General features: G+C 34.1%; 1 protein-coding gene across 3 annotated transcripts in view; it reads right to left on the bottom strand.

Moving 5' to 3' along the window:
• Positions 1-21,575, bottom strand: part of LOC143251058 (uncharacterized) — a 33,399-nt gene extending 11,824 nt beyond the window's left edge. Inside the window, exons 1-5 of one of the 3 annotated variants that reach the window (XM_076502398.1) lie at positions 21,428-21,575; positions 18,113-18,354; positions 15,865-15,911; positions 6,081-7,634; positions 4,488-4,657 (exon numbers count right to left, since the gene is read on the bottom strand). In XM_076502398.1, coding sequence (XP_076358513.1) covers positions 4,488-4,657; positions 6,081-7,634; positions 15,865-15,911; positions 18,113-18,332 — 1,991 coding nt within the window. In that variant the 5' untranslated portion in view covers positions 18,333-18,354; positions 21,428-21,575. Of the gene's footprint in view, positions 1-4,487; positions 4,658-6,080; positions 7,635-15,864; positions 15,912-18,112; positions 18,355-21,352 lie in introns of all 3 variants that reach the window. The other 2 variants (XM_076502400.1, XM_076502399.1) reach the window with 2 other exon arrangements.
• Positions 21,576-25,136: the final 3,561 nt, after the last annotated feature.

Here is a 25,136-nt window from a genome sequence, read left to right as displayed (position 1 = left end):
CTGCACAACATTTTTTTTTTTTTAAGTTTTTGCTGATAGTGACAGGTATCTGGTGGGTATGCACAAATATAGTTTTGGTTTTGCTTCATCACGTAGGAACTTTGAGAAATAGACAGTTAACTGTTCACTGGCAATAATGTATTTAATTGAGTTTAGGTGTTTAATACGCTATTAAGTTCAACATAATTAAAATTGTTTTGCTCCTGATTTTCGTTTGTATTCAATGTCCGGTGGATCACGATGCAGTGTCCAACAGTAGTCAGCAAGCATTGACGGATTCCAGTTGCCCTGATATCGTTTTTTCATTGTAACTGAAGATTTCAATGAAACGGTACGTGAGGGGCAAATTTGGATGTGATTTTTGTGATCAGCAGCCAAAAATCTTAAAGGAACACCCAACAGTGTTCAAGAAGTAAAAACTTTGTTGTGCAGTGTAACAGATAGAAGCCAAAATACAGCAGGAGATGAAGCAGCCAGATGATGTAGACAAAGAGAAACAGATATATGAAGAGCCATCCACATGCCTAGATGGAGAACCATGTCCCAGAGTTGTTGGAGATGAAATGTAAGGGAATAAGAAAGGTTACAAACAAAATGCAAAGAAATGTAAAATAGCCTGCAAAAATATACACATCCAGAAATGAACATAACTGGAGGTGTCACCAGATCCATTCAGTGAGGGTAGAAGGAGCAACAGGAATGTGACAAGAAAACTAGGAGAGTCTGGCTTGGTAGCCAATGGATTGAACAAGCCCATATGTGAAGATGGAGGAAAGATGTTAAACAAGAAAAAAGGAACACATGAGAGAGAGGAAATTAGGTGGATGAAGATGGAGGGTGAATATTAAGGGAAGATGAAAAGTAAACCAAAGTTGAGCTGGATAAAGAAGTACCAACCATAGGATTCAACAAGAAGTGACTCATATCAAGGAGAGGAATCAGTGGAGGAGACAAATAGGAGACTAGGTATATGGAGAAAGGAGAGATGAGATGGCTAAGGAAAAAGATAGCCAGAGCAAAAGGATGAGGAACAGTGGACCAGAAGAGAGGAAGGTCAGATTGGAGAAGAATATCAAAGGTATCCAAGATGGGTATGCCCACCTAACAGCAAACCCCAGAAAAGACAGGAATGTAGAAATCAATTTGTTGATAGAATGTGGACTTGCCTGAGACTGGCCATCAATATCTAAGCTCCCAGCAAGCAAGATAGATGCAACAGAGAAAACCCAATGTGAATTAGCTCAGAAGTGCATGTCAAAAACCTGAAAGCAAGGATCCTAGAATGGGTGCATCTTGGATGGTTGATGCAAGAGACAGTCATGAAACTGACTAAGTGAAACATGACCAAGAGATCCACCAATAAGGACAGAAATGGAAACATGTCCTATGAACAATGAGAAGATCAAGCACATGGGTGTGGTGTGAATGCTCCTCCAACATCCAAATGCCAGAAGAGAAAGTCTTGTCCTCATCTACAGATGTGCCTCAATCAGAGAGAGAAGCATATGTAAACAAAAATTCAGTTTGAGAGGCAAGAAGGAATGGCAGAGGTAATATGGGCACAGTACAATCACCACAACAATTCCCTGAGGAGAGGTTTCCAAACAAGGAAACTGGAACTCAAAAAAAGAAAACTCTTGAATCTGCATAGTTTACTGTAGGAAGCACAATAACAAACAGAAACTAGATATCAGAAAAAACTGATATCTCAGGATAAGTCTGCCCACCACATTCGTTGTAAAAGGAGGTGCAAGAATAGAAAACTAACTTAGAATGGGCAAAAAAAAGACAATCATCAAAGAAAAAGAATGCCAACCCCAGCTGTGAATAGTAAAGGCTCTCCTGATACTAATAAATATGAATAGGACCAATGTAGGTAAAGAGAAGAAATGCATTATGACTGACTGAATTTCACTAAAAGCTACACACAGACTATCTGTGCTAGCTGTCCTTAATTTAAAAGTCTAGAAGAAAGGCAGCTAGTAACCACCACCTACTACCAACTCTTGAGCTACTCTCTTGTCTATGAACAGAGATTGACCATCACATTATAATGTCCCAACAGCTGAAAGAGCTTGTTTAGTGAGATGGGATTCAAACCCATGACTCTCAAATTGCATGTGAAGTGCTCCATCCATCTGGCCATGCTGGGCAAATCAAAGGGAAGAACAAGGAACGGGAAGACAGGAAAATGAAACACAGAACACATATGGAGGATAGGTTGAGAATAACAAGTGGGAAAGCATCTGACTCATCAACGATGGCCAACTCCAGACAATATCAAAGAGGTGAGAAAAGAAATTGGAAAGACAAGCAAATGAGAAACCAAGGTAGAGAAAGGAAAAATAGTTGTCAGGAGAATATGAGACCAACAGCAGGAGAAGAGATGAATACTCATAGAGTCATACATGTTAGATAGTCACCAACAAGAAAAGCAACAAAACAGACTTCTGGTAGAAGGAAGATGAAAAAACAGGAAGGCCTGGAACTTGAAATGGGAATGTTAGGGGAAGACTGATCTAAATGAAGAACGGGGGTAAAAGCCAAGATCAGTAAAAAACAAAACAAAACTGGGAAGTAACAAGGACAACAGTCACAATGTCAGTCCAGGACACTAGTGAAAAATGAAAACCATCTGAACATAGAAAAGGGAGCCCAATGAATAACATGTACATAAAGAGAAGAGTACAGTAAAAACAACCTGATCTAACAAGTCCTAATAACAGGGGAACAACATGAGGATAGAGCAAATGAAGTGAAACAAACTAAGCTAGCAACTAGAATGGAGCAAACATCTACAGAATATCCACCAGAAGCATGATGAGCTGTCTCAGATAAGATGGGGTTAGAAGAGGAAAACAAAAATGGTATTGAAGATGAAAATGTAGAAATTAAGAATCAGAAAACAAAGCAGAAGTAATGGGCCCAATCCCCAATCTGACCAAATAGATACCAAGGACAGAGAACTGAAAGAGGAAATGACAAAATGTTCACAAGTCAAGACAAAGTCACAAATTCAAATGTACATCCTAATAAGAAGCAAGAAGGAAAGACAAGGTACACCCTATAAAGTATGGAACATTGAGTAAAAAATGAGTAATAAAAAACACAGGCAAAAGATAATAAAAGGAACCTATACGAGAATGAAATCCAGAAAGAGATTGGACAGTTTAGGTTGCCTTTCAAATGGTAAAATACTACACAAAGCAAATCAAGTTAAAGTGATGGTCTAACAGATCAAAACTTAATTTAAGCCAACAGGACAGGAATAGAAGACCCAGTAAGCATGTGGTAATCTACAACATATTCAACAATGGCTGAAACAGTCTCAATAGCTAATGAGTCTCCAAAGCCATAGTAGAAATAAAGCCTGTTTGTAAATGATGCAATTCAGAGTTCTAAATACAAGACACCATCATTTTAGAATTCATGATAAACAAATAAAGTTTTTAAAATAAAAACCAAAGAAAATGAAAATCTAAGTTTTTGTTAACAGTGAAAATCTCAAGACATTGAACTCATCCTAAAAATACAACTGTTCAATACAGCACCAAGAAGAATAAAGTTACCATGAGGGCAAATATACACAGAGAGAGTTACTGCACATGGAAATTACATTGCCATCCTACTGATGGAGGGCTTTTGCCACACAATGTCATTATGCACCAGCACAGTTCAGATTAAAACAGCCAGTGGGAAGGCTAGTGGAATGCAAATCTCTTAAGCAGATGCACACAAAAAATAGCTAATCTGTGATAGAAGGCAAATCATTTTCTCAGGGTTAATTTTATTTACTTTATGAACACTGGCAACAGCTGATAATACTGACTTGATGTTACCTTCATAGATTAGTGTGTTAATTCATCAAAAATGTACCAGTACTCCCATGAAACAATTACCCACAAATATTACAATCTCATACCCATTTAGTCTTGTCCCTAAGACATGCCTAACAAGTCAGTTGCAAACTCTCTTTGTTAATCTGAAAATGACCTAAGAAGGTCAAAGCATTGTTCTTTATTTTAATAAAAGTTTTAATACCCATACCAGCCATCTTGAGATACAAGTGAGTTTCTCATCATAAATAGATTTTTTCAACCTAGCATTTTACGACTAAACGTAAATATTCACTTAAACACAGAAAAATAAAATATCCCCAGAACAAGTGTTGTGATATATTTTGAAATTAGTTAACCTCAAACACACGATAGCAACAATACAAATAATGCTAATTAAATAATTTAGAATACCACCATTTCACACTGTTGAATACTTATAATAAAAACACTAATATGGTTTTGGAAAAATATGGCTGAGAGTAAATCAGTAAATTACCAACATCCAAAGTATGTTCCAACTCAAATTCAAGATGTATGCTGACATCGTGTGTGTGTGTGTGTGTGTGTGTGCATGCCATACTATTATATAATGAAAATTAAGTAATTTAAGGTATTACCCAATTAGAAAAGAAATTGCAAATAACTTACTTTGGAGAGTAATCTAAGCCAATTTCTCCCAAGGCAACCACTTTGGCATGTTGTAGAGCATCAATCAGGTGCATTTCAATTTCAGGATTATACTGTTCTGCCATGTGAGGATGGCATCCAAATGCAGCCCATAGTTTGTCCTCTTCTAACAGATCTTTCCATAATATTGGCTGAAAGTGAATGATATGCTGAGATAGATAGTTGTAGACTGAATTACTCACAAACTTCTGACATTTGTCTAGATTTTACAGTGACATATAAGTAACCAAGAAAACACTCAAACAGTGTCTACATCATTGCTGCATTCTGTAATTCGTAATGTTTCTCCTGGCTGTATTATGTATAACAGTATATCATGTTTGAACCAGTCTGTTACCAAAGCTCTCAACATTCATAAATATCCATAATAATGTACATGAAATATCACAACTGATATTTCAACTATTCAACAACAAAAATCAACTAATTTTTAATATCTGAAAACATTAAACATACACACACTTAACAATAATTAAAATGGTTTAATTAATAGTTTAATTTGTCGTATTTCTGTACACACACACAAAAATTGAATTACAGGGTAATACTCAAAGCATAAACACACATGAAAGATCAACTGGATATATTTAAAAACTTTGTACAACACAGCCACCTACAATGTTAACCTCTAATAAAACCATTCATAACTTGTGCATCATAAAAAAAAGGTTACTGGGAATTAAATTCACTGCACTTGTAATTTATGTGACATATTTATTACTCAAAAATGTAATCAAAAACACAGAAAATCTTAAACCTAAATGGTCATTTACAAATAAGATTTAGATACAAATTTTCTGGTCAGCTGACAACAAATCCTATGGTTTACATACCTTACCACACAAAATTGGTATAATTCTTATTTAAATATTTTACCATTTGAAGTCAAAACAAACCCTGCCATTTAAATGCTTTACCCTACAACATACATATTTTACTACTACAGTTAGTACAAACCCTAACCCTAACATTTATGTACTTTAGCATTTGAAGTTGGTAGAAATATTTTTCTAAAGTTTGCTGAATTTTAGTTACTAACTTTAATGGATTATATTCTGAAAAACTGCAATTATTCATAACAATTTTGTTTTTCTGAGTTAATTAATAAATATTTTAAGGTACATAAATTAAAAAAGCCCACATGAGAATAGGATACAAAAAAACAAAAAACATTCATACAAACTAAGCTTCCCAACTTCAAAGTAATTTATTTCTCTTAGACACTTGTTCTAGTAACAATCTTACAAAGGTGAAAATTGAAACATTATTTTAAGTATGTCATGAAATTATTTAACAAAAACTGAGATGTACACCAAATATTGTGTAAAACTTTAAAACTTAAATGGAATAGTCTCTTAAGATGTAGTTTTTTTTTAAATTGTATCAATTTTTTTTAAAAAGATTCTCTTTAGTTGTATTATTATTTTGCATTACAAATTAAGTGCTTTTTTTTGCCATTACTTTGACTGACCAGCCCATCTAGGTGACACGTATCAGGTATTAGTAAATAAAAAGAAATAAGAAAAAAAGACTTATTAAATTTACTATACATACCAACCCAAAGGTACTTGGATCACAAAAGTCTGCAATGCAACCACCATAACAAACTGGATATGTGTTTTTATTGACTTTTTGATACTGCAAATAAGTTCCTTTAAAGCCAATACGTCGAAACAAGAAATCCAGATGACAATGAGTATCTATGATGTCTATCCCTGGCTCAAAGGACATCAGTCCATTAATGTTGTACTTAGGTAAATTAAACTGTGAAATCAATTTTTTGGAGAATGAAGAAGCAAGATATGGACTTGTATCAGCTAAAGATGTACTCTTATCTCGTACACTTCCCCAACTAAGGTGACGTCGCAGATTTTTATTTCTGCATGGAGGTGTTACACAAGGTGACTGGAAGAGCCGTTTGTCAGTTTGTCTGTATGCATTCATTTCAGAAGATCTGATACGTGATGCAGCACATCGAAATGAAAGATCCTTTGTTTCTTCCATTTCCATGTTATCACTGTTTGAATTTCCATCTCCTGTTTGGTGTAACCAAGGAGGGGATAATGAAAATTCTCTTTGCTTATCTTTATTACTTGTTAATGGACATAAAGGTGATTCTAGGAAAGTGCTTTTCAAAAGCTGACGAGAATACACACTTCCTTCAGTCCACTGTGGTATGAAACGTTGAACATTCTCAGACTGATCAGACTTATGTTTTCGATGAGAATCCTTATCAAATGCATCACATTTTGCAATGTGTGGCAAACGGGATCCATTGTAAGGTCTTGAAATAACATCACTACCACTCTTTTTAATGTCCCTTGCTTCTTCAGAACTGTCATATTCTAATTTTACATCTGTCTTCCCTTTACAGTACTGAATAAACTCCAATTCATTATGTGACTGTTGACGAACATTTGGAGTTGAAGGATGTACCTGTACAATATGCTTACAATTCTCTAAAGGCTCTTCCATTCCTTTTAATTGTAGATGGCTACCAAATTTGTCATCAGTATTGTTTATGTTGAACTCAGAACTACAAGTATCTACTTTCTGAGTGGTACTTAAAGTTTTAAAAGTGTTTCTTATGAGAAGAGGTGACTGAGAGAGAGTCACAATATGATCCAAATCATCTTCTGAGTCATCAATATTTTCCAGAGTTTTATCATAGTCCTCATCTTTTGTAACACATGCATCAGTTTCCTCAAAGGAATATGAAAAGCACTGATTAGATTCAGAGGTGATATCCTCTTGTGAACATACCAAGACAGAAAAACTGTCAGAAGAACTGTCAATCGATAAGTTTGGACTTCCTGGATTGGTATGTGATGCTTTTTCGTTTCCTTTTTGTGCAGGTGAAGTTGCTTTTATCTTTTTATTACTCTTAAACAAATGAAACGATTTAGCTCTATGATGCATAGATTTTAGAAGCTTGATATCTACTAAGGAAATGCTGTGATTCTCTGAATCTGTGTGTACTTGTTTTTTGTCTGAAGTATGAGAGTTTGATAATATTTTGCCACCTTGAAACTGGTCAGTGGAATGTTTTCCAAAAATACTTTGGATAAAGGATTTCTTCACCTCTTTTTTTGTATCAGCATCAGCCTCCTGTCAAAGTGGAAAAAAAATAAGTTGCTTCAATATATAAATATGAAAACGTATACATTTAAAAACAACATTCTTCTGACACAAAAGTTTACAAACAGACATGTTATAAATTAACAGGTCTAAAAAGTTATAGCCACTTGCACTACACTTGACATTTATTTTGTTCCATAAAAGTCAAGATAAAAACAAATACTAAATTATGTCAGTAAAGTTTCACGTCTCTTAAGAACTCTACCTTTCAAAAACTTGAGTGAAAGCAAAAAAAAAAGATGTAACAATATTTTAACTGAACTATATCTGCCATATCAAATGCTAACAAGGCCTTTAGTCCAAAACCACAGTTCATCAAGCCAGCTGAGATACAACAGACAGACAGAGCAGTGATAAAGTCATTACTTATACCATCAGTTGCATGAAAAACCACTGTTATGGTATAAAGAACATTTAATGAACAGTAATTATTACAACTGTGAATCATCTACAAAACAAAATTATATATTGTAAGGGGTAATAACACAATATTATAACTTTTTAACGCCTCAATATTTATTTTTTTTTACTTTACTTAACTTTATTATCATTCATAAGAACTTGGCAAACAGCAAATTAGTTCTCTTGTTCCTAAAACAGACTGAGCAACCTCAACATTGTGAATAAAAAAGCATAGAAAAGTATTTCATGCTATGTGAACCACACTATATCTGCCACATTCAGTCTAAACAAGGCCTCTCACCCAACATCAAGACTCATCAGGCCAGTTGGAAAAACACAAACACAGTATTGGTCAAGGTGCTATTTATATCACAAACTGTATGCTATGGCTTGAACTAGGTTAAGTAAGAGAATTGTAATTATCTTTTTAATTTTAGGTAATTTGCAATTCAAAATTATAGTAAGAACTGATAACACAATTTACCTATATTTCTTTTTACATCCAGCTACTTATTTTTAGTTATACTTGAATTAACCTTAGTAACATTAAAACCAACTGGCAAAACAACAAGTCAATTTTCTTGTCCTCCAAGCAGTTCAAACAACCATAGCATCAATGAGAAAAAAACCTATACAAGAAGTTTTAATAACTTATGATTGAAAGCTATGAAGAATATTTGTAACTTACTTGTAAATATACAAAATGCTGCAAAATTGAGAAACTGACTTAGAATGTGACATAAAAGTGGACAACTTGGACAAACCTTGCAACCAATGACCTCAGTCATAACTAACCACTTCTACATCACAATAGTTGCAAAAAAAATGGTTTTCAAAACAGCAGATAACAGTGAATGACAGGAGAAAGCATAGTGAGCAACACAGTCTATGGTTTCTTAGCCATCCCAACAGTTTGGAATAGTGATGTTTAAGGTTGTAATGGGTTTGATGCTGACATGGACAGTAGTGACAGCAGACCAGTAAAAAGGCCTTCAACTTCAAACACAAAATAAAGGTCACATAATTCAATGTGAGAATAAAAAAAATAGCGTGATAATTTATGCAACTATTACTAGAAAGTTATGAGACCAAAACTCTGCATCTTTGACTGCTCATAACTCTCAGATGAAATATGTTACCATCATATCAATTATATATTTGGATAAAACAAATTCCAGACTTTCCAATAGTGAATGCAATACCTTCAAGAAACAATTACTTGATTTTATTGTTCCTTGCCTGGCTACCTCAAAACACCACTTTGCTTCTTGATGAAGGAGAGATTGTGTTAATATAAACTAAGGACAATACTTAGAACAAATAACTTTAAATAGTTTTATTGATTGATTTTGTGTTTTATGGCACAAAGTAGCTAGGCTATCTCCGCCAAACAACTGGTAAAAAGATAAAAACAAATTAAATGTAGTAAAATACAGAAAAGGAAATGAAGGTAAAACAAAACATCATTGAAAAACAGAAAAATCATAAAACCAATGTTGACACCTAGTTTACAATGTTAAGAGAGAAAGTAGAGTAAGAGAAGTTGTAAAGTACTTACTCTAGCAAAATGGTAATGATCATAACCCACCAGGAAGACTAACAGGTAAGTACAAGAACCACCGTCAGTCACCTGAAGTTGGCCTTTCCAGTCCTGGTTCCGGGTTATGTGTCATAGCAGCCATCATCAAAATGTAAAATAATAGAAGTTTTAAAAGACATATAGCAAAATCATAATGAGTAGCCAAATGTCCAGTAAAAAGATAAAAGTAAAGTAAATGTAGTAAAATTTGTAAAAGTAAATAAAAGTAAAAACAAAACAGCAATTAAAAACAGAAAATTGCATAAAACCGATGTTGACACCCAGTCTATAAAGTTGTAAAGGACTTCCTGTAGCAGATTGGTAATGATCATAACCCACCAGGAAGATTAACAGGCAAGTACTAGAACCACCGGCAGTCATCTGAAGTTGGTCCTTCCAGTCCTGGTTCTGGGTTACGTGTCAGTATAGCCAGTACCAAAGGGTAAAGTAATAAAAGTTTAAAAGACATGCAGCAAAATTGTAATAACAACTCGCCAGGACGACTAACTGGTAGTTCAAACAGCAGCGTCAGTCACCTGAAGTTGGCCTTTCCAGTCCTGGTGTCGAGTTATTTAATATTCTGACCATTTTCCAATTTCAAATTGAACTAGAGAGACTGAAATGTTGAAAAGGGAACCACAATTAAAAAGGTGTAATGAATAAATATCCAACACTTAAATGAGATTAAAAAGGTTAATGGTCATTAAAAAACTAAAAACTTTATCAAGATGGACAGTGTCACCATCACCAATAACACTGCCCAATGTTACAAAACATGGGACAAAACATGTTTAAAATAGTTCCATCGTTGAGAGTCGTAATGATGGCAAGAAAGTAAAATGTGGATTACAGTGATTTGAGTGTTACACAAACTACACACTGGTGCATCAGTTCCAGATAAAAGAAAACAATGAGTTAAAAAACTGTGACCAATGCATAGTCTAGTTAGAACAACTTCCTCCTTCCGAACCTTACAGAAGCTAGATGGCCAAAGCCCAACATAGGGTTCTATTTAAAAAAGTTTGTTGTCGCATTGCTCACTCCAAGTGGACTGCCAGCTGGCATGGAGCCGAGCCTTGAATACAGGACCATAGTCCATGTACAGAATAGGCACAGTAGTGATGGTGCTGAGCAGACAGATTTAGCTGCCATGTCTGCAAGCTCGTTCCCACGAATACCAATATGGCCTGGTATCCAGAAAAACTGGATAGAAGTAGCTGTTAATGAGAAATGGGCCAGTCGGTTTTGAATATCAGTGAGAACAAGGTGTGAACCAACATGTAGTGATTCCAGGGCCAGTAGAGAACTAAGCAAGTAAGTATAAGTAATGCAGTTGGAGTACTACTCACCTTCAATATGATCCAGGGCAAGAGATATGGCGTACAGTTCAGCAGTGAACACAGAAGCTGTAGAGGGGGATTCTGCACACAACTGCCGAACCACAGCAAACCATGGCAGAGCCCACTGAATTACCTGATTTGGAAACATCTGTATAAATTGGAACGGAATGATTGTTTGAAAGATGTTCATTAAATAAAAGACAGTACTTCCAAACTGGAGTATCTGCCTTTTTCAGATGACTGAAAGAAAGGTCACATTTGGGGGCTGTAATAAGCCATGGTGGGATGGGCTGACCTGTGGATTCTGCAATGTTATCCAAGGACAAACCCAATTTATCCAATTGCACCTAAATGCAAAGGCCAAAAGGAGCAATGGCAGATTGTCTGTTCTGAAAAAGTATGGCCCACCGAGGAAGGAAAACACATCCCCAGGTGGGATGCTTTGGTAAGGAATGAAGTTTCAAAGAATATAGTAAAGATAGTTGCAAACGGTGAAGGTGCAGAGAAGGTTCATGAGATTCAACGTATAAGCTTTGAACTGGAGAGGTGCAGAAAGCCCCAGTGCAGAGTCGAAGTCCTTGGTGATGAATGGGGTCCAGCATCTTTAAGGCCGAGGGTCTGGCAGAGCCATAGACCATTGATCCATAGTCAAGTTTTGATCAAATAAGAACACGATATACCTTTAACATAGAACATCGATCTGCTCCCCAACTGGTAGTAGAGAGGGCACGGAGGATGTTCAGTGCTCTTGTGCATTTGACCCGTAGCTGCTTTAAGTGTGGTATAAAGGTCAGCTTACAGTCAAAAATAAGCCCCAAGAACTTGGTCTCAGGGACCACTGGCAGCAAAACTTCACAGATATGAAGTTCAGGATCAGGGTGAATACCCTGTTGGCAGCAAAAAGTGCATGCAAACAGTTTTAGAGAGGAAAATTAAAGCCGTTCGCCATAGTCCACGATTGAGGGCAGTTTGTAGTTGCCACTCAATATATCTCATGTTTGACGACTGATATGAGATGTGAAAGTCGTCAACATACAGCAGATTCACAACAGTGAGAGGGAGTTGTTCAGTGATGGCATTTATCTTTATACTAAAAAGTGTGACACTCAAAACACAGCCATGAGGGACTCCAAGTTCCTGTACAAAAGAATGGGAAAGTGTTGAACCCACATGAACTTGGAATCTCCTGTCCATTAAAAATTTTTAATAAACATGGGTAAATGGTCACGTAACCCATATATATGGAGGTCTCAAAAAATGCCATACCTCCATGTTGTGTCATAAGCCTTCTCTATGTCAAAGAATATTGACACAAGATGTTGGCATTTGAGAAAGGCTTCTCTGATAGATGTTTCAAGACGAATTAGGTGGTCTGTGGTGGAGTGCTGTCGTCGGAACCCACACTGGGTGGGCGAGAGAAAGTTGTTTGATTTGAGGAACCAAACAAGACGAGCATTAACCATCCTTTCTAAGGTCTCACAGAGACAGCTCGTCAAAGCAATTGGACGGTAGTTTGAAGAAATCTTGGGATCTTTCCCTGGCTTAGAGAACGGTAAAATAATAGCCTGGCACCAGGCATCAGGAAAAACATTCTCCTGCCAGATCCAGTTAAAAACAATTAGAAGGACATCAAGAGAAGCAGGAGATAGATGGTGCAGCATGTCATAGTGTACATCATCAGGTCCAACAGATGTACTGCAAGACCGATGAAGGGCCATTTTCAGTTCCATCAGTGTAAAGGGACAATTATAGTCAAAGATACAGTCAGTTCAAAAGAAAGAGGTGAACACTCTGCCTGAGTCTTGATGGCCAAGAAGGTGGAGGAACAAGCAGAAGTGCTAGATACCCAGCAAAAGCTTTCACCTAGAGTATCAGCGATGCTCTGGACATCAGCCACCTCGTGACCATCAGAGAGTAAGATCAAGAGGGGGACAGAATTGTAGTGCCCACTGAGCTTTCGAATCCTGTCCCATATGACCTTGGAACTGGTGGTAGAAGTTATGCTAGTTGTGAAGTTAATCCAAGATTCCTTCTGGCTTTGACATCTTACCCACCTAGCATGTGCATGGGCCCATTGGAAAGTGACGCGATTCAAAAGTGTGGGATATTTACGAAAAGTATCCCAGACCCATTTTTTGAACCTTCCGTGCTAAGTGGCAAGCAGGATTTCACCATGGACGAGAATATCGTGGAAAACGTGTCAAGGTTTTAGGAATACACTGAGCAGCTGCTTGTATAATACAGCCAGTTACCGCTATTGAAAAGAACCAGTATTGAAAAGAGAAAGGCTGTGATCAGAAAGCATACCCCTCCTATCTATAACAGCACTCCCCCAGAGGGGATGATGTCCATTAAAGTCCCCCAGGAGTAGAAAGGGAGATGGCAACTGTTCAACGAGAGCATCAAGGTCTGATTGATCATATGTCTCTCCAGAGGACAGGTAGAGAGAACAAACAGTGATGGTATGACCCAAGGAAACACAGATGGCTATGGCCTCCAAGGGTGTGTTGAGTGACAAAGACAGGGTGGGCACATGCTGATCAACCAATAGTGCCACCCCACCATGTACTCGTCCATCACACAGCCTGTCATTTCAGCACAGAAATAACTGCCGAATGGTGACTGTATCAGCAAGTTTTAGAAATGTTTCTTGTAAGGAAAGACATACAGGATGATAGGAAGCAATCAGTGTGACTTTAAATAGTAATAATAAAATACATTTTATAAACAATCATTTATAGCTGGATCCTATTATTTCTGATATTTTTATTACAACAAATAAATGAAAAAAAACTGACAAAAGAATCAACTGACACCGCCTAGCTTAAAGATAAATAAACATGCTGACACAATTAGCAAAGCCAGTTCATAATGCACTGTCCTTCCAAAGAAATTTCATGACTAACTCTAATATCTAAAATAACATTAAAATTAATATATTAATATCTGTTTAATGCCATCTAGCCAAAACAATACTATATATATAAAACACCTTTAGAATAACTTTGCAAAACTTAACACGAAAAGTAAGGTTACTTGATCCACAGAAAACGTTTTCCATGTTTTCATTCAGGCTGACATTCCAAAGTAGGTCTCTTATACTGAAATGTACATTACTCATAACATAAAATTAAACATAATATTTTGATTAATACAGGATAAATGAGCAGCACTGTAAACAGGAAAAGTGCCAATCAAAAAATAACACCTTCAAGCTATCAAAAAAAATACATATAATGAATGTTGTAACAGCTGTAAACAAATAACTGATTTTTACTAAATGTTTTGACAGTACCTTGGTTTGTCTTCTTTAAAGCAAGATACTGTCAAAATATGTACATTTTCTAACATAATTATCACTGTATCTAGAAGTAACTGTTAAGTTACTACTGTGTTAGAATAAGAGTACTATAATGAAACAAATCTTTAGGCTAGAAAAGTAGTAATTAAATCCACCAGAAGACTTACAACAGTATTTAAAACTATATTTTAACTAGCCCAATAATGCTTTGCAGCAAGAAACACAATTATCTTCAACTTCACTTCACAATAAACATTTACTGTCATTTTCCCTTAATATCACATTTTTTTCTGAAAAACAAGTATCCATATCATGCATTGAAACCTAATTACTAGAAATACTTTTGCAGGGTCCCCAAAAGTGTTGTCTTTAAAGACTAAATAAAACCAAAACAGTAACAAATATTTTTAAGTCTTGCTTTTGAATTTCATGTCATGCTGTGTTGTAGCTTACAGTGTGCACAACTCTTCTCATAATTATTGGCAAGCACACGTTTCACTGATATCATGATAACACAAACTGCAACATTAAGCATCCCTTATGTGACATCATTTTAATATTTACTGACTGACTGACAGACAGGAAACACACTACAATATGGTAATACATGTGGTTAAAGCAGATGAAATCACACTAGAAAATGAAATTGAAAAACCACTAGTTACAGTTAGAAATTAGAACTCAAGGTAATCTTATTTTTTTAATATAACAACAGAATGCAAAGAAGCTTTAAACTTTAGTTTACAATAAAACAGTAAAGGTATTTTCAAACACAGTTGGAATAGTGTCTGACAACAATTTTACACAAAACAAGTTTCAAGACCACCTTTAGCATAAAAATTAGAATTTTTCAAACCTGACAGAAAAGGAACAATTTATATAACATCAATAATTGCTAATAGTTTCTAAAAAGCACACTATTATATTCAACTTACAATTTTTTCAGTTCCTCAAATTAATAAAATCTTAGCTCAACAGAATTTTCCAACAATGTCCCTTTATCCCTCAAACAATAAAAGCATACCTCTTTCACAAAAAAAATCAACTTCCATTTCAAAACTATCAGCTGATATTGTATTATATTTATATAAATAAATGTTATTTATATTACAATATCTAGGACATACATGACTACAAAAAACAGAAAAGTAAAAATGGATGATTTCTTACTACCTATGACAAGAAATTTAAATATAGTACATTAATTTATTAATTTCCTTCATGATGACAAGAAACCCACTTAAAGTAAAAATGTATTCTGAAGATGGCTGGTATGGGTATTAGCTTTTAATTAAAATAAAGTACAGAAACTCAAAACGTTGTTCTGTATTAGTTTTAATACCCGTACCAGCCGTCTTGAGAAGACATTCTTGATTTCCTGTTTTTCTGGGTGTACTATATACCATTTTGATTAAACTAGAGTCATTTATTATTGAAACTATGAAGTTATTTCAGATCAAATTTCACTAATTTATTTCTACTGAAAAAACATGATTCATGTTAGGTGGCTCTGTTTGAATCAAAGTAATAATTTTGTATTGTTCTGTTGAATTTTGAATGTAAATAGAGAATACAAACCTCAGTATCTGGACTTCTTTCTTTTCTCTTCTTACTCCCATTTACAACTATAGATAGTAGTAAAAACATTTTAATAGTAAGGTGGTAACATGGGTAAAACAATGTACATGATGTACACACTACCTGCTCATACTGTATGTATGTTTAATATCATCTAAGTACTTATTAATCAAAATATTAAATTTACAAAATAAAACCTGCTACCATTAAATATAACAGTACTTGAATGTTGAGAAATCATTCTGTCTTTCAAACTTCCACCTAAAAAAAAATGATAAAAAGATAGAACCTTCCCTTTGAAATGTTATAGGACAAAATACAGAACATTTTTGAAGGGAATATTTTAAATTTCAATAAATCTGCTACAAAAAAACAAACATACACAAAATCCTTGTTTTTTGACTTTCTTGCTACTAACACCTACTGAGTTGATAAAGAAAAGATACTAAATATAATCTGGGCTGATAATAAATCTCAATACCAGTTTGTCAGGTAACTAAAATAAATCAAAGGAAGCAATAATTACAAATGAAATAACCACTTCTAAAACTGGAAATATTTTGTTGACACAAGGAAAATCTTACAAGCCTTGAAAAATCTATTCCAAAATATAAAATCATACATTAGACTTGTTAAACTTGAAATATATTCCTCTATATGCAGAACAGCATTTACAACTTGTAAAATTTTAACAACTGAAAAATATGAAATACAAAGTTAAAGCACAAACAGTAGTGACTTAAGTGTTTCAGGAATCATATTAATAGTTGAAATTTATAAACCTGAAAAGTTTGTTTTTATTATTGAATATTTTCCTGTATCATGTACCAAACTTGTTTGTACATAACCATTTTATTATACATCAAACTAAGTTGTACTCAACCATGTCACTAGATGCCAAGCTTTGTTATACAACCATACTACCACACATTCAGTTTAGTAGTTTCATTAAAAATGCAGAATTAGAAAAATGTAATACACCTAATATTGTTTTATGACATATACTTAAGAAGACATTGTCATATACATATGTAATATATAAACCTAACTGTTTGTTTGCACTTTTCATCCACCTGTTCCTTATAGGTGTCCACATTTCTATCAATCAGTACCCAACTTGACATAATACAGAATGACATGATAAAGTCACAAGGGGGATTTCACCCCTCTAATTTCATATTGATAGAATTCTTGAACATAGTATGTCTTTCTTTTCAGTATTGGTACCTTTAAATATTTTTATTACACTTTTAATGTGTATTATGTTCAAAAAATAGAAGCACAATTTCTTATCTTTTGTTACAAACGTGTTTTCATTTCACCCTCGAACTTGGACTTTGAAATTAAACAATTTTTTGCAATGCAAGTTTATTTATTATATCTGCTATTGAGTGGCTCTATGTGTGAAGAACTGAATAGTGGTCAATGACATTTTTATTCACTTCATCTGTCCAGTGTATATGTTTTTCCCATAATGACTACAATGCACTTTCACACCAACAATATGTTTTGTACTTTTCACTATGATATATGTCCAACTTATCTCTCTCTGGTATATTTGTGTTCAGAGTTCCTGATGAGAAGTGAAATTCTCTGAAATGGCACAACCCAATAACACACATTGATCAAAGTGTAGATTTAACTGGACCTCCTTTGAAATTAAACAATTTTCACAATACTAAGTTTATTTATTAGATTGATGTGTATTCAGAACTACAAGATAAACCCAGGTTTAAAAGCACAATAAAATTCACATACAAAAAAACTGGATACAAATCAAAGATTCAGCAGCAACTTTAAAAGTCATTTAAGACTTAAGAATGTTTTTCTAATTCTTTCACTTTACAAATAATTCACGTGTAAGATATATAATTTATTTTCAGTGGTATGAGGTAAACTAATGAGCTTTTAATAATATCACATACAAGTATGTACGTTGAAGAAAACTTAACAAGCAAAGAAGAGATTACTTTTATATATACAATAGATACTTCAATTTTTAACTCAAATTTTTGCTTAATTTGATAAAATAACATTCTGACACTGGAAGATTGGTAATAAAATAATCACCCTTTAAGAAATAATTTGTTTAAAAAAGTAATTGGAAGTAAAAGTAAATATTAATGCAATATAGTATATTATAACATCATCCTATAAACAATGAGACAGCTTATAAATCAGATCAAAGATACTGATGTTGGAGAAATCTCAAATATTACAAGTTTTTAAAACTGAGAAAATCAAGTACCGGGTGGCAGAGGTGGTGTTTTATTTTCTTTTGGCAACATTTCATCAGATTTTTCTCCATTTTGTGTAGATGCAAGTTCATATAACTTTGGATCACACCTTTTCACATCCATCTCATGACATGGAGATGTTGACAAAACTGGTTCATTCTGATTTTTATGTTCTTTCTCAGCTTTGGATTTAGAAAAGGACAGCATGTCCACCAGTTTCTGGAAACTCATCTTTCTGGGTGCTTCAAATAGTCTAACAGAAACACAAGTTATTTACTTAAGCAGTTAAATAATAATAGGTATATACTTTAACAGTTAAATAATAGTTATATACTTTTAACAGTTAAATAATAGTTATATACTTTAACAGTTAAATAATAGTCATATACTTTAACAGTTAAATAATAAACTATCACCTTACTGTGCAAGGTCATGAAACACAGTAACAGCTAAATAATATATACTTTAACAGTATATACTTTAACAGTTAAATAATAGTAACTTTCTAATAGTTATATACACAAAATAATAATTAAACATTGTAATAATTATAATAATAATAACTTATAATTGAGTGTGGTATCTCACTACAGTAAATAATAGGAAAAAAACACATTTTAGGGTGTTATACACTTTAAATGTTTCTACTTTGTGCAAGGTCATGAAACACAGAGCATTAGCTTCCATTATTACATAATTGAGTGTGGTATCTCACTACAGTAACAATAGGAAAAAACACATTTTAGGGTGTTATACTCAGGTCCACAGTGATAAATTCCAAGTGCTCCATTACGAGTTAAGTACGTAATGACATAACTGTCAAATTATATTCCCAAACCAACAGACATTTAATCCAAATAATCTACAAATATGTTAATTTGTAATTTTATTATACCTAATGGATCTTATATTACTGGAAAATGTTTAGTTCTCTAATAAATTTACAAATATATTTAGTAACTATAGGGAAATGACATGGAAAGATGAAGTACACACAACTGTATCACTTATCAGTTTGTATTTATTTCATTCTTTGTTTCTTTCAATAACATGCAGATGCCTCTGACTTTTGCTTATCATTATAAGCAAGCAGTATTAAGTAACACTTTATTATTTGTCATGAGAAATGTAATCTGAGTGAAAGTAAGTATCATTGAGGTAAATATATTCTACTTAAGTACAAATAAAATTTAGTTAACTTTATAAAGGTTAAAGATAAGAAATAGAAGAATAATCAACAGGTGTGTTAATTTTGATACTAAAACCTACCTAACATTATAAATATTACAAGAAATATGAAATTCTACTAAACCACCTGATTAACAATAAGTAATTTTTCATCTGAAGGAGGTACGGGTTTCTTATTGCCAAAGTGCTCTAAAAAAGTGCTTCTAATTTATCACTGTGGACCTGAGAACGTGTGACATTGTAATAATGGAAGCTAATGCTCTGTGTACACAAAAGTGAAACATTTAAAGTGTTATACCATATGGCACATTTAGAAATATTGAAGGCACAACTGATGCAGGACATGTGGATAGTAATTCAAGATAAGGAAATTTCCCACTTTAATATTAAGTATTTCTAGAAAGTTTATTTCACAGAATGGGCTTTTAAGATGATGTTACTTTTTGGTCCTAAGTACCTTATTTATAATTAGAAGTTCTTAACAATGTTTATAAATAAGCCTACACTACTTAAGTTTTTATTAAACATTTTTCCTATATTCTGCTTTTGGTGATACCAATATCTTTAACACAAGGTTTCTAATTAGCATATATTTTATTTACATCCATAGTTTATGTTTACATCAGTCACTGAGTTGACACTTCAATAAGTATGAAACATAAAGCACAAAAGATAACCTTGAGATTATAAACAAGTGCTCCATATTTGTTTACATTAGGGATATCATTCTCTTTCTTTCCGATACACTATAATGCAAGACTTATTGAAAATCATTTCAAATGAATACCTTAACATATAAAATTAATTTTAATCTTTTGCTGAAACTTCTAAAAATGCAATTTAAAATACTAAGTCTCACACACATTAGATACATATAACTAAATCAAAACTTCCTAAACTCTCAGCAAAAGCCCCCCTCATAACACTCACATCTAAACTTGACACACTCCCACCCACTCAGCAAATCTATGGATAATGAATGCTTTACTTTCATTGCAAACAAAATATACAAAGAATGATATTTCAAAGTTTGTCGGTTTAATTTTTAAGCTTTGCTTTTTAATATTTCATATACAATTTTATTTTGATAAATTTGTTACAGCCCCTCTAAAAAAGTTTAATACCCTGAGCTACATGGCAGCACTATTCCAATGATAAAACCCCAACACATGTGAAATGAAATCACCTGAGACTATTTTATGTTACATGAAAACATTTAAAAATGAGTTTCATACAATAAAGTACTAATTTAAAAACATTAACAGGTTCTGCAATATATTATAATTTACATAAAGAAGGTTAGGTAGCTAACTTTTCTTTGGCCACAAACTCTGCAGCATGGAAGACTCATTTGATTTATTAAAATCTAAAATTTCAAATAAAGTTTGAAATCAAACCTTGCACCTTTGTGAAAACAGGTGTTCAATGTAATACGACTATCCTCAGTAAAGATTGTTTTTCTTAGAAATAATACAATATATAAATGAATTTCTATTAACATTTTTATTCAATATGCACTTAAAAGCAACAAACTGTGTTCTAAATAAAATTAGGGTCTTTAAAAACCAAGACTGTTAACAATTGCAAAACCTATAGAGAAACAGTACAAGTTCTATAACATCAAGGTGCATTTTTTAATTATGCAAAAAAAATATAAAAAGTGATAACTTCATTGTTAAAATTTCTACCATAAAAAAATGACATGTGACAGTTATTCTAAACATGAAATCTGATTGAATTCATACATTTACAATTTCATGACATGGTTCGCTGTTTTCTTCTCAACATTTTCTCGCGGTGTTTAGTAAAACTGACAATAATACTAAGTTACTGTGTGATCGAAAAAAATGCAAGACTAAGACAATAGAGAATTTTTACGCATGTTTCGAATTACAAATGTTTAACTTTTATTTTTAAGCCTAGTAGTAGTATTAATAACCAAGAGAGTACAATCCTAGTTTCACGCTTCTGAAAATTTTAAAAATTAAATTCTGGCACCATAACATAATCAATATTATAATTTATCCCAGTTCATTATATTATTCACTACCCACTTTACTCACTCAAGTTACTGGGCCTTAAGCCTCTTTGTTTAATATTTCCAACACAGGATATACTAAGTCTTATTAAATTATTACCAAAATGGCTTCCAAACTGCACCATCTAACACGAAACAATACTAATACTGTAATAACCAAACATGCTTAAAGTAATCTAAACACTGCAATAACAACACGTGAAACTCATCAGTCAATCTGACCGCCGTCATTTCAACTCTACAGCCACCTAACGGTTAGATTAAAATTTTGAATTATTACTTATAACTTCACTTATCGAATTATGTTAGTATATTCATTAAGCAAAACCTATGTTTCAGATTTCTCTGTTCAATTTAATTTAGAATTCCTGATTAGCAGTATTGTAAAATGTAATTGCAATTAAATAAATGTAGTATGTTATCAAACAGTGGTTAATAATGGTTATCAAGTAAAATGTGTGCAATAAGGTTATTTGAGAAAGCGATGCGACTGTCAAAAACGTTTTCAATTATTTGTTTAAGCTATAAACCAAATTTTGATACTTGTAGTGAGCAGAGCACAGATAGCCCATTGGCTAACATTGTGCTTAACTTCAAACAAACAAATATGTATTTGCTTGTGTTAGATTTTTTTAAAATACTCAATTTTATTATGTAGGTATTTTAGTTTGCGAAAACTAAGTAAGTTTATATGACAGAACAATGCAATTCTCAGAAACTTACTTATATCTTTATAGAAGTAAGTTTGAAGAAATTGAAACTCTTTCATGCGTATTTCTTTGCATATTATAAAGATACAACACCCCAGTAGTTAAATTGTAACCTTGTATACTTGTAACAATAAAAATCTAAGTTGGCCATAGTGGCGCAAAATGGTCAAGTTTTACTATATCTTTTCCCTCCTCCATTGAAAAAACATGTTATGTTTTTAAGCACACGTTTGCGCTTCAAATGTTCACAGTTTAACACGCACCCAAATATGTCTTCATTAATCTTAAACAAATCATACTTGTATCAAGGTCTGAAATTTGCAAAATTTCTAATTGGTCCTCATCAGACTTGACGGGCCCAATCAAATAACATTTATATACGAGGTCCGTTCAAAAAATACGCGGACTGACGTCATAAAACAAAATGTACTTTATTTAGAAGTTACAGGTCTGGGACCCCTTCAAAGTACTCTCCTCCCCAACGCACACACTTATCCCAACGGTGTTTCCCCTTGTTGAAACAGTCCTGGTACGCTTCTTTTGTAATGTCCTCCAGCTCCTACGTCGCATTTGCCTTAATCTCGGGAATCGTCTCAAATCTTCTTTCTTTCAAGGGTCTTTTGAGTTTGGGGAACAAGAAAACATCGCAAGGAGCAAGGTCAGGTGAGTAGGGAGGTGGGGAAGAACAGTGATCGAGTGTTTGGCCAAAAACTCACGAGTTCTGAGGCACAAATTTCGCAGCAACGCAGTGCATCTTCAATTTTTCGGTCAAAATCTCATAACAAGATCCAACTGATATCCCACACTCTTCAGCAAGCTCCCTAACAGTCAGACGTCGATTTGCCCGCACCAGGGTGTTGGTTTTGTCGACGTGTGGGTCGTCAGTTGACGTGGAAGGACGTCCAGGACGCTCATTATCTTCAATGGACTGTCGACCATCCTTAAAATGTTCATGCCACTTGAAACATGCCGTACGCTTCATAGCAACATCACCGTAAGCCGTGTTAAGCATACCAAAAGTTTCAGTCGCATATTTTCCAAGTTTAACACAAAATTTCACAGCAAGTCGTTGCTCCTTCAGGTCATTCATTCTGAAATCCGCCAAACGAAAAAATCGCACTTCACTTAAAACCGCGTAGCTAATACACAAATGAAGATATCTGCAATCGGGAAATGGCGTCGTAATCAGCTAATATGTGCGAACCTAGCGACACCAAGCGGATTCCCCTGGAACCAACTGGAGCCGCGCAATTCAAACAGTCCGCGTATTTTTTTAACAGCCCTCGTACCCAAAGCAGGAGTCCCTCAGGGAGGGGTTGTTAGCCCTATATTATTTATCATGTACGTGAGTAATATGCCTCTGTCGGACCTAAATTTAGGTTATGCATCACAGTTCGCTGACGATGTAGCAGTATGGAAAAGCGCCCCCACTCCGTCAATAGCAGCAACGAACCTACAACCAGTCCTAAATAACATCGAAGAATACTGCCAATATTCCAAAACCCAAGTCATAGTATTCAGAATCAAAATCAATATTCCAAAAACCAAGTCATAGTATTCAGCAGACTGAATAAGCTGAAAAAAGATCCACCAAAACTCTATATGAATGAATCACTTTTACTGACTGCTACTCTGCTAAATTTCTAGGTCTAACCTATCACTCAAAATTAACGTGGCTACCACATATTAAAAATGTACTGATACGAATCTGGAAAAGAGCAAACTATGCAAGAAGTCTTTCAGGTAAAATCCAAGGAACATCACCAGACAACACACTTAAAATCTACAAAACGTACATTAGACCAACAATAGAATATGCATCACCTGCCTGGATTAACATAGCACCCACACATGTACAGAAACTTCAACGTATACAAAATTCAGTACTAACTTCAACATATAAAGTACCACGTAGCACCTCAACCACATTCATGCACAAGTATGCAAACATAGATACAATAGCTGAAAGACTCTTGCATAATTCTCTAAAATATTTCAATAAGAATTGGCATAAAAATGACTTAATGTGTGATCTAGACAGATATCACGTACATGATGTAAATGGTCCTAAATACCTCTCCCTTTTAACATATATTTAAGAAATGTAACACAAGCTGGCCACTATGCACTAGACACTTAGTCCTTGTTTCTTTTTTATTATTATAATTATTATTTTCTTTTTTAATAATTATTATTTTTTTTTTTTTTTTTTTCTTATTATTCAATTGAATAATTAATTATTATTCTTTCTTTGTGTGTGTGTGTGTGTTACTACAAGTAGTAGTAGCATTATCTCAATCGAGAAAAAAGGAGTAAAATACAAAAATATATATATATATATGAAAATACAAAAAATATATATATAGAAAAAAAATTAAATGAAGAAAAAAAAACAAAAAAAACTTCTTGTTCGTCCATGCATGGACTGAGCCCTGAAATGGACCTGAGTATGATGTTATACTTTTACTCTGGCCCAAAGCTTAAAAAAAAACAAAAAAAAACCCTAAAGACAGACGCTATAATCGTTCGGGAGGGAGGAAGAGGTCAAATGTACCTGACCCTCCTAGGTATTTAACAACATCAATACCCAAATACCGACACAGTGAAACAGCCCTCGTATATATGTGTGTGTGTTAATTTCATTTTGTCAATTATGGATACAAACTTCTAAAGAGAGACAAAGTTGTAACTATTTATGTGTAACATCGAACAAAACTGATGATGCCTTTGGATTTGAACAATCTGGAATACGATCTTGAAAAGTGAATAATCCAAAAGAAGGTCAGCTGAAACATCCAGTCCAACATCAAATGTTTTGGTTTGTTTTTTTCACGCACAGCTACTCGAGGGCTATCTGCGCTAGCCGTCCCTAATTTAGCAGTGTAAGACTAGAGGGAAGGCAGCTAGTCATCACCACCCACCGCCAACTCTTGGGCTACTCTTTTACCAACGAATAGTGGGATTGACCGTCATATTATAACTCCCCCACGGCTGAAGTGGCGAGCATGTTTGGTGCGACCGGGATTCGAACCCGCGACCCTCGGATTATGAGTCGAACGCCTTAATACGCTTGGCCATGCCAGACCCCGGGAACAAAAT

The sequence above is a fragment of the Tachypleus tridentatus genome, chromosome 5 (genome assembly GCF_004210375.1).
Source record: "Tachypleus tridentatus isolate NWPU-2018 chromosome 5, ASM421037v1, whole genome shotgun sequence".
Classification (NCBI taxonomy): Eukaryota; Metazoa; Arthropoda; class Merostomata; order Xiphosura; family Limulidae; genus Tachypleus; species Tachypleus tridentatus.
Note: the sequence above shows the minus strand (reverse complement) of the source record. Positions and strands in the feature narration are given on the sequence as shown.